Source organism: Onthophagus taurus, chromosome 6 (assembly GCF_036711975.1).
Source record: "Onthophagus taurus isolate NC chromosome 6, IU_Otau_3.0, whole genome shotgun sequence".
Lineage (NCBI taxonomy): Eukaryota > Metazoa > Arthropoda > Insecta > Coleoptera > Scarabaeidae > Onthophagus > Onthophagus taurus.
Genome location: NC_091971.1, coordinates 14,130,078 through 14,142,059, shown reverse-complemented (window position 1 = coordinate 14,142,059; position 11,982 = coordinate 14,130,078). Strand labels below are relative to the sequence as shown.

The 11,982-nt window shown below is 32.1% G+C and overlaps 1 protein-coding gene across 1 annotated transcript; it reads right to left on the bottom strand.

Annotated features, from left to right (window-relative positions):
- Window positions 1–324: 324 nt before the first annotated feature.
- LOC111417485 (2',5'-phosphodiesterase 12-like) lies at window positions 325–6,997 on the bottom strand. Its single transcript, XM_023049777.2, has 5 exons — window positions 6,149–6,997; window positions 5,963–6,087; window positions 1,335–1,497; window positions 872–1,275; window positions 325–814 (listed from the first exon to the last, which is right to left on the bottom strand). The coding sequence occupies exons 1-5, from the start codon at window positions 6,853–6,855 to the stop codon at window positions 564–566; spliced, it is 1,650 nt and encodes a 549-aa protein (XP_022905545.2). The 5' UTR covers window positions 6,856–6,997; the 3' UTR covers window positions 325–563.
- Between the last annotated feature and the right edge of the window lie 4,985 nt (window positions 6,998–11,982).

Below are 11,982 nucleotides of genomic sequence, written 5' to 3'. Positions count from 1 at the left end.
TTCGAAAAGAAATTGCTATAAGATCTTGTTCTTCTTTATTTTTTTCTTAGTTAAATCTTCGTTCGCTTACTCGCTGTTGACTAACGAAATTTTAAAGTTTGGCATCGTCTTTTATACCTTTCCCAATAAGACTAGTTTTTATGAGAACGAGACGGAATTTTTGGGGAAAATATGACCAGATGTTCATAAAATACACGTGGTTTCGATATAATTTTTAAGAATATTTAAATAAATTAAAAATAATTTTATATTTGAAGTGTAAGTGGTTGATTATGGTTATAAAGGATTTTTTTTGGTTAGTTGATTATAAAGCAAAGCGACAAATCATGATTAAATAATGTAAATTTATTATAATTATTAGGAAAAATACAAATAATAAAGTTTATTAAGTTCCTGGATATCCTATACACATTATGCAACAAAATTACATATTTTTAGTTAAAACAATTTTCACAAAACATTAAATAAAGGATGGAATCAAACGATTTTAATAAGTAATTAGTGTTGAGACAATTCAGGAACCTAATATATAGGTATTATTGGTTGTTATAAATAAATTAATGTTATAATAATTTAAAATCAGCTATAAGTGCAACATGGTCTGAAGGGAAATATTGATTTGGTAAGGCAACATTGACAGACATTTCGTCTTCTGTTGGTAATGGCACAATTTTCGTTAATTCCATCGCATCTTTTTCATAAAAAATATAATCCAAACAACCTTTAAAATTGTCCGTGTAATTTGTGAAAGGTGGTGTTTCATAGGCGCTCCCATAAATTAAATTTTTCTTTAGGAAATTTGTATTACAGCCAACTAAAAATACAAATAAATAATAAAAAAAAACAATTAAAATAATTAAAATTAACTTACTTTGTTCTAATTCTTTATTACATTTCGAAATATCATTAACCATATAATTATAAACACCACTTTCTGGAAGGCTATTAAAATCACCACAAAATATCACAGCTATTTTACTTCCATTACATATACTTTTAATGTCGTTACAAAATTTTTGAATACATTTATTAGCTATTACAGCTTGTACAAGGCGAATATCTCCAGCCTCGCTATGATAAAATAAATGGGTGTTTGCCACAACCAAAACAGTCTTTGTATTTTTACATTGCAAAGCAGCCAACAACAACGATGTATGTTGCTTTAACACGCCCTCTTTTAAATCTTTGTTTCGTTTTATAACTGAATAAATATCCGAACAATTTCCATTTTCTTTTAATTGCTGTGCTAATACGATGTGTTTGACTTCTATACGCCTAGATAAAAAGAATTAAATTTTTTTTCCTTTCATTGTTTTTGAAATTGAAGTACTTACTGAAATCGTGATCTATCAAACATAAAACCTAACCCTTCGTTTAAAATGCGACCTTTTTTGTAAAAAGCTGGTGTAAATCCACAACTTGTTAGATGACCTTTGTAAAATTCATGGAAAGAACTGTATTCAATTTCTTGAAGACAAATTATATCTGCATTGTAACCTAAAACGTAATATTTTTGATAAATTAGTTTATTTTGGAAGTTATTTTTTTCACAACTGATAAAGCAGTAAAATCTCGATATAACAGATTAATGCGGGGAAGAATTTTTAATTTGCACTTTAACCTGTTTTAATGAATAATTTTAATGCACACAAAAAGGACTGCTGCATCCCGGGAACAGGTGTACAGCTCGAAGGCCCGTTCGTGATGTCAGCGCTAAATAACAATTAAAGCTAGAATTACCACTACACCTAGAATTAGAAAGTTTCGGGTTTAGCTGTGTATCTCTTAAGACTCTTTTAGTTCATCAAAAATATACACGAAATAGCCACCTGGAATATAAAGTCACCCAACAATCGAGAACAAGAAATAGTGGAAGAACTTAAGGAAGGAAAAAGAGATATATGTGCATTCCAGGAGACGAAAAGGGCAAGGTGAGAAAGACTAACGAGACTATGTACTGCTATATAGCGAGGTTGATAATGAAAAACAAACAGCCGCTGGTGTGGGCATTCTTATCCAAACTAAATACAGAGATGCTATTGAATTCTGAAAATGAAAGTAATATTATAGCTCTATACAGCCCAGAAAACTGTAAACCCAAAGAAGATAGAGTGGAATTCTATGACAACTTGCAGAATGTTTTAGACCTAATAATACCAGATGAAGTAGTAATAGCAAGCAGAGGTTTCATGAAGACCACATCACATCAATGATTACCTTAGGATTAATAATACGTTCTATAACCACAAAGACTCATACAAGCACACTTTCGAAAATAGCAGAGTCAGAACTCTAAACTTAGCTAATATCGGAAGTCATCATAACAACTATGACTTGATAAACAAAAGACAACTTACCGGAAGAGGAAAAGATCAACATTGAAGCTCAATGAAATTAATCCACAAAATTTCTATTCCAACAAAGGCTAACCGAGAAAATTACTACGAACCCAGTAGCATGGAAAAACGACATAGAAGACTGCTAAATAATAAACTAGGAACCAGAAAAATAAAACCAACCCATAAACCAAGTAAAACTTTGTGGTTTAAAAAAGAAAAATAAAGTGAAATGTGAAGCGAAAAAGAGGGCACACCTAGAATATAAAACTCATAAGATGCAAGAATCACCTGAGAGGTGCAAAAGGATTAGGAATGAAGTAAAGGATATATGTAGTAAGGAAAATAAAAAACGAACACTGAGAAGCTTTCTCCAAAAAGGTTGAATCAGATTTTTATGGCCTACAGAAGCAAATGTGGAGACTGGTCAGACAACAGAGAAAATAGAGGAAAATACTTCAGTAAAGTATCCAACAGAAGTGTTTAAAGCCGACAACATACAGGAAGACAAACCAAATAACATCACAATAAACGATGACGTTACAATATTACCAGAAAATGTTAAAGAAACGCTAAGAATACCGAAAAACCGAAAATCAGCAAGTCAAGACAAGATTCCAAATGAGCTACTAAAATATGGAGGAGGCAGTTTAATAACGGAAATAAATCGCTGATAAACAAAATCTTAACTGAGCAAAAAATATCAAAAGCATTGAAAACAAGCACAACGATTCTAATGTTCCAAAAGGAGATAAGAAAGAACCAAACAACTACAGAGGCATAAACCTACTTAGCACCATGCTCAAACTAGTAACCAAGATTATCAGAACCAAAATTAATTCCATTACAACACTGGTCGAAAAACAATAAGGGTTTAGGTCAGGAAGGTCCTGTACAGAAGCTGTATTTGTGATGAGACAAGTCGTAGAAAAGTCAATAGAATATGATAAAACCACGGAATACCGACAAATATAGTTAAAACTATCGAAAACATCTATTCGGAAAAGACGGATAAATGGAAAACTGACTGAGGAAATACATAAAAAGAGTCAAGACGGGCATGGGCTACAAAGTTGGTGATCAAGAATTGGTGATCCTGTTATGCTGATGACGTGGCCCTCTTTGTGGAAAACGGGAACGATCAGCAAACCTACAAGCATTTAACAACAGCGAAACAATTCAACATGTCCATTGCTGCTCAAAAAACTAAATGCATGACAACAGCGAAAGAGCCACTTCGATGTAAGCTGGATCATAATAGAGCAGGTCATGACATTCAAGTACTTGGGAGCTGAACTATCAAGTTATGGTAATGTTGAAGAGGTAGTAAGTGTCTCAACAAGTCAGGAAAGAACAAAGATCTACATATTAACACAAAATCGAGAATATATAAGAGCACTATAAGATTGATCATAACCTATACGACTGAGACTAGATCTGACACGTCTAAAACAAAACGGATATTGGAAACAGCAGAAAGATTAAGAAGATACTTCGCAGAATCATCGGTAAAACTCTATATCAGTGTTCTTCAACCTGTATTCCACGGAACCCTAGTAAATTATTATTTATTAGTAAACCTAATAAATTGTGGGTTTGTTTGAACCTAACCTTAAATCCTTGAGAAACATCAGTTCAGTCGCTTATTCAAATACTTGTTTAATTCTTACAAATTCAAGAGGTAGTAAGTGAATTATTTTATAATAAATTGTAGTTTGTTTGAACCTAACCTTAAATCCTTGAGAAACATAATGCAGAATTGGTTTCAAACTGGCAAATTGGAATCAAAATTAGAACAAGCTTCTTGTTCTCTTGAAAATTCGACCAGTTTTTAGTCAACATTAAACCCGACGGATAATACTGGAGAAGAAAATAAATCCGGATTAACAAGCCGAAAAAAACGAAAGTATGATGAAGATTAAATATGATGAAGAATCCTACAAAGTTAAAGCGTCATTTGGAAACTAAACATCCGCCTTTAAAAGGTAAACGCGAATATTTTAAAAGAAAATGTATTGAACTAAATCAGAAAAGAATACCTTTGAAAGGTATGTTCGTGATGATAATAAAAATGTACTAAACGCATCGTATTTAATTAGTTGACGCGTTGCTAACTGTAACTATCCGGTATCTGGCCTATCTGGCCATTTTTTAAAATCCGGCCGGATACCGGAATTAGTATCTGTTTTAGGTGTTGGACACTGCAGATAATAATCAAGTTCCACCCCAATAGGACTTTTTTCATTGAATACAACTTTATTTAGATCAGGCTTGTCATTAGCAACCTCATTGTAACAATCCCAATACGATATATAAAATCTCTTGTTGCAGTTTCGTCTAGTTCTTCTCTTCTCTTATAATTTATCATCACATTCATTACTAACAGAACTGTCGCTGTTATGACTTTCGATTATTAATTAAAGTATCCTCTTTTTAATGCAACAAGCCGTTTTGAAAAATCACTTTTATTAGTTCTTGAGAAATAAATTTTTGAAATGATCGATAATTTTTTCGAATTTTGCAATTTTCGCCGATTAAGTTTTAAAAATTCGTATAAAATCCAGTTCTTGGAATATGAGTATGAAAATTTTCCAAAGTGTTAATAAAAGTGTCCTCTTTCCAATGAATCAACCCGTTTTGAAAAATAACTTTTAGTTTTTGAGAAAACATTATTTGAAGTTTTGACAAAATTTTCGAGGTTGCAATTTTCATCGATAACTTTCAAAATTCGGTATAAAATTAATTTCTTGCAGAATCCTTGTGGAAATATCACCGATTATTAATAAAAGTATCCTCTTTTTAATGAAAAAAGCCGTTTTGAAAAATCACTTTCAGTTCTTGCGAAAATTTTTTTGAAATGATCGACAATTTTTTCGAATTTTACAATTTTCGCCGATTAAGTTTTAAAAATTCGTATAAAATCCAGTTCTTTGAATATGAGTATGAAAATTTCCCAAAGTGTTAATAAAAGTGTCCTCTTTCCAATGAACCTACCCGTTTTGAAAAATAACTTTTAGTTTTTGAGAAAACAATATTTAAAGTTTTGATAAAATTTTCGAGGATGCAATTTTTATCAATAACTTGCAAAATTCGCTATAAAATTAATTTCTTGAAGAATCTTTGTGGAAATATCACCAATTATTAATAAAAGTATCCTCTTTTTAACGCAACAAGCCGTTTTGAAAAATCATTTTTAGTTCTTGAGAAATAAATTTTTTAAATAATCAACAATTTCTTCGAATTTTGCAATTTTCGCCGATTAAATTTTAATAATTCGTATTAAATCGATTTCTTCGAATATGAGTATGAAAATTTCCCAAAATGTTAATAAAAGTGTCCTCTTTCCAATGAACTTAACCGTTTTGAACAATAACTTTTAATTGTTGAGAAAACAATATTTGAAATTTTGATAAAATTGCACTCATAGAAAGATTGATAATAGATGTGGTTATCTTGAGGAATAACTCGAGTTGGATGCTATCTATGAGTGCTAACATTTATATTTAAATAGATAATATTAATAGTATGACTCAAAAATATTTTGTCCATTTTAATGTGGTCCGTTATATCAAGCTTTTACTGTAATATAAAAAAAAACATGATGACAAATCTATTGTTGTTCATACCTAGTAACTCATTCATAGATAATCTCCACCTATATTGTGAAGATAAATATTTACAGTCCACATACTCAAATTGACCATCTCTTGTATACTGATCTGCTAATATATTATAAGAAACAACTCGAAATCTAAAAAAAAATATAAAAAGAAATTATTTTATTCTTATTTTTCATCATATTTTAAACTTACTCATTATTACTTAATTTCTCTTTGGTAAATTGATGTCTAGCACTAATATATTCTACACTTAATGGTGGTATTGTGCAAACAACATCATCACTAATAACTTCAACAACGTCGCCAAGAACTCCATCTTCATTGCTTGGAGTATAAGTGACTTTGAAATAATAATCACTGTCTTCTTTTCGAGCGGTATAAAGAAAATTTGATGAAACAAAGGTCCATTTTTTCTTATCCTTAGATTTTTGCCACATAATTGTGCTTCTCTTTTTATGCAAAAACATAGCTTTTATGATTGGTCTTACGACAGTGTGAATATATATTACTTTTGGTAAGGTTAACGAAATAATTAATGGTGCGTTAACAATCACCAAAAATCTATTATTCATGATATTAAAATACATATGTTTATATTGAAAAATGTCTTTGCAACAAACCTCATCTTGTATAGGTATGGATTTGCGTGTTAAAGATATGTTAAAATCTTCGTACTTTTCAATATCCCATTCTTTATCTTGTAATAATTTTATAATCTTATTCTTTGTGTGGCGTAACAAAGACGCTACCGTGTCGGTTATCTGACGGACTGACTTAATCTCTTCACATAATGTACCATATTTTTCATCTTTAACTTCCAATGTAAACCGTAAATCACACTGATTAGATTTTTCAGAATATCTTAGGTGAGCCACTTTACATGCAGTCGGTTTGTTCATTGTAGCGAAACTAATCGTATTATCAGGAAACCGTTATAAAATCGGATAAAAATGCCATACAAAATGTATTGATTAGAATTGTTATAACCTATCTATTTTTTTATAGACCAAATCAACAATTTTTTAGGTTAGTTTTTTAATTTGGGATTAATTCTAAGAGATGGCGCCACCTTTTAAAATTTACAACTGTCAAATATAGTTTGATAAATATGAAATGATTTTCTCTATAATGCCTCAATTTTAAGGTAATGTATTTAATATCAATATTATTTTCAACTAGAACAAAAAGGTTTTTATTGTTTAATCTTGGAAATCGCTTTTTAAAATTTTGTGATAATGGATAACCTTTTTTTTGTGAAAATTAAGTTTTTTAATAAATTTATCAATGATAACCAGAGCCCGGACAGTTTAGGAAAAGTGCGCCCCTCCACACGAAACGAATTCCATGACAACGACGTAAGTACGTTGTTGTCGCTTTTGACACTTTTTGATCACTAAGTTACTCTTCAAAATTGAATTTCGAAGAGCGATGAGCGTACCTTAGCGAAGAACTTGCTGTGCAACATTAATTAATGAATTAATAAAAATAATATAAAAATACGCACTGAATTAATCATTTTCGATTTTATTAAATTTATAATTGCTGTTTACACAAAGTAATACCATCATCTCCAAATGTGTGTCTCTAAAAGATGTTCTTCGAGATGTAAAAATAGTATTAAATATAGAAAACGATCGTTCTACATCGCAACTAGTCAGCAGAGCATAGTTAAAATATGGCAGTAAACATTCGTATTTATCTTTAACTTCAGCCTTTATATTTTTATATGATAGTTGCTGAATAATGTTTAAATCTGGATTTCTGTTATATACATCTCGAATTTTATCGTTAAATAAAATTCCGAATTCTCCAGGAATTTGTTTAAATTCCTCCAACAAAGAAAACAAACTATTAACTGTCTCTTTAATATGAAGACCTTGTTTTTGAAAGTATTTTATTTTCACGGTTAATTTTGAAAAATTGTAGTTTATATATTTAAGCTGTTCATGTAAATTTGATATTTGAATAATTTCTTTGCATTGTACAATGCTTGCTGCATCATTCCTCAGATGTAATATGCAATTTTTAATGCTATCAAAATTGTTTGCGTAAAATACACACGCTTCAATCCATGTTCCCCATCGCGTGATAATTGGTGAAGGAGGAAGTGGTAAATTTTCACATAGTTCTCTATATATTGACACACGTTGGGCAGCTTTTAAAAATATCTTTTTGCATAAACTAATAAATTTGTCGACATCTGGAAAATGGTCTCTGATAAACTCACATAATCGATGGAGACCATGAACAATGCAAGTTACATGCAGCAAATTTTGATACATTGTCTTTAATAATTTGCCAGCTTTCAGCATATATGCTGCTGCATCAGAAATAAATAATAGGACTTTACCAGGATTTTCTTTTACAATAGGTTTTATGCTTTCGCAAACAACTTTTACGATTATGTCTGCGTTAACTTTTTGATAGATTTTAGTCGCTATTAAGTAAGGTTGGGATATCTGTGTAGGATGCATAACGCCTGCTACTACATTAACCACGCATCTACCAAGAATATCAGTGGTTTCATCAGCACTTATCCATATGTAATTATTTGATAATGTATTTATTATAGGTTCCATCGCTTTACTATATAATTTTGGTATATTATATTTCCGTAAGGTCGATTCATCAGGTACTTTTTGGTGTGTGTACTTTTCTAAGAAACTTTTCAAAACAGGATTTTTCAATTTTTCTAAGGGTATGTTTGACGCCAAAAATGCCTCACATAACTCCTCCGCAAACATTGTTTTTAAAGGATCGCTATTTTTCGCATGCTTGTTGGTTTTTATGTGTTGAAACACATGATCCTGTTTTCTACATACGATGGAAACGGAACAAATATTACAAAATATTATATTCTCTTCTAAAACAGACAGTCCATCGCAACCGCGTATCCATTCCTCCAATTTTTGGAAATGCGAACACATTGTAAATATTAATATTAAAGTTAAATGTTCTTATCGCAATAAAACGAAGATAAAGAAATAAAGTGAAACTAAAAATGTCTATGAACGAAACTAAATTCAAATAAAAAAGGAATATCGAATAAAATTAAATACACAAATAGAACGAAGATATAGGCTTAAAGAATAACTCGATATGTACGATGAACAAGCAAGACAGCAAGTGCAACAAGGCACAATGTCAAAATTTCGTGACATAAGGTTCGACATATTCGACACACTTCGATTTACGACGTTGAAAATTGAAAATGGAGTGGGAGGCATTTTAGTATTATTTTCCTAAACTGTCCGGGCTCTGATGATAACACTTAAATTAATTAAAAAATACATTAAATTTATATAAATTAATTTGGTTGAACTTAATTTATGGAAATCAGCCAAGAATTCATTAAATTAATTGATGTGGACTACACTCAACTTTTTACAATTTTGATTTATCATTGATATTAAAATTTAAAAAGGTACAGTGATTTCAAAATACAGTTAAATTTTAGAATAAAGTACTTCCGGTTATTCACCTAACACTGATTGTGAAGTTTATACAACATTTATGAATCAAAACGATTTTATCGAAAATACAGAAAGTTTTCATTTCTCTCTTTTATTCTCCTAGCATAGTCTTTTCTTATTGTTCATCTTCTTCGTCCATTCTGGCTTCATTCTTACTTTATTCCCAATACTTTACAGTCCTGTCATTTTACATATTTCCCCACTTGGATTGACAAATAATTTGAGAATTCACCTTTTTTTAAAGAAATTTTTTGAAAAGAAATCCGTGATAATTAGCTTCTTAATTGTTAATAGAATCTTCCAATTCTGTAGGCTTGTAAAAAGATATCGATTGAAGATCCTGATTCAAAGGAATCAAACAAGGATGTAGTATTCGTAGCTGAGGAAAAAAATAAAGGATGGGACAAAGTATGTGAGAGAATCGAAAAATATATAGGCGGAACCTGGTCTCCGGAAGCATGGAAGGTAACCAAAGGAAGTAATTAATATGAAAACATGGGCTAAACACTACAAAACCCAAAGGAAGATAGATAAGACTTGTCTAGATAAGAATTGATAAACGAGGGTCTCAATAGATGACTACTGCTTTAATTACCGAGAAAACAGCGTCAGAAATTCAATATCTAGAATATATGGATAGACTGTTAAGCAGAGAATAGAAAAAGAATTTAAAGACATAGAAGAGTAAAGCGGCTTTAGAGCGGGTTAACACAAAATATGGAAACACATGTTGTGTTCATCGATTTAACAAAAGCATATGGCAATGTGTCTCTCAGGAATCTATGGAGTGCTATCAGGAAACAAGGTGTAAGTGATATCTATATAGATGCAGTTAAAAGCCGGTATCAAAATATGATGGCTATTATAAAAAAATGGCAACGGAGTATATGAAGACATTTATCTTAAAACATATAGAAAACACTTTGCGGACGATCAAGTTATATTAGCAGAAAACGGAATCAACGCGAATGAGAGATGACCCAAGCAAATGATAAACTGTATACTGCCAAATCGAAAAAAACCAGGACGACCAAGGTAGTAATGGAAACTGGAAGTTAGGGAGAATATGGAATCAAAAAAGACTAAATGAATAGCAAAAATGGAAGCTAGGATGCAAAAAACGGCTATAGGATGTAAAAAACTCGCCTATTTATCTATATATATATATAGATGGTAATGCGTAGTGCTTAACGGATGGACTTTCAGGAATACTTAAACATCATTCATCCAAAAATCCAGTTCACCACAGAAATAGAAGAAAACGGACAGCTTCCATTTCTCGACGGACTCGTAAAGAAATCTTCCAATAGGCTCTATTTATACACCGTCTATAAAAAAACTACGCACACAAACTGATACCTTACCATTTCCTATCAGCCCCTTTCCCATCATCATCTTTCCCATCATCACCTTTCACAGATACAGTCAGTCGCCACCTCCCTGATTTCAAGATCCATTCGACTAATTGATAACGAAAGCAGACCAGAAGAGATAACGAGGGTAACTCTGGCCCTCTCCCAAAATGGCCACTCCAAGTATGTGGTAAAGACATCGACCTTCACTCCAAGCACCGGGATCCACCCCTACAAGAAGAGAAGAGGAGACCCAACATCGTACTACTTTACATTAGAGGAACGACTGACCACATAGGAAGACTTTTACATAAACATGACTGTGATCTCCTTCCCTCGAGGATAACCATCTCTGTTTTTTCTTCTGCCAATTGCAAGCCTATTTCATGCAGCTTTTCCTTTATTACCTGGACGCAGTATTGGTTATCTGTCTTTGGATTTTGCCTTGACAATGACCAACGTAGGCCACGAACAAGACGCCCTTCTCTATTTTAATCTTTAGCACCTGGTCGTAAAAGACATTCCAGAGCGTTCCTCCAATCACCGAACCTTGAAACCCAACCCAACCCAACCCACTCCACTCTATACCGCCAGGATCAAGGAACACGAGCTGAGCACCCGCAACAAACAACTCACACCTGCTCTCTTCCACCACCATCTCGACACAGGACACAACATCATATTTGAGGGCTGCAAGGAAATAGTCAACGTTCCACATTGGAGGACCAGACTCATCTGCGAGTCCATCGAAATAGCAATTCAAATTGTATTATTGGATCACGAGTAGGAGTACAAATAACTTACCGCCGTTTTCTATCAAAAATTAGGAATGTATTGTGAAATAACGGTACATTACTTTTTAATCAAATTAATTGTCAATCATTACTTTTTCACATCTTTCTGGCAACATTCGGACACCACATCGGAAGAACTCTTCATCTTTTGTGGCTATTCACTAATCGACCCAATTTTTAGTATCTTCATATGATCAAGTAGGAGAATAATTTTGTCGTGTATGGGGTAGTATTGGGCGCGTTTTTCCTTGAATATCCTCCAGTAATGGTTTCGCTCGTATTGAGCAACTCATAATACAGCTAATACCAAGCTGATTCCATCAAATACACAGCATGAGCTTTTTTTTTCCATGGATATTCGGTTTAGTTCTCGATGTTGAAGCGTGGTCCCCATGATTTTCTCTTCT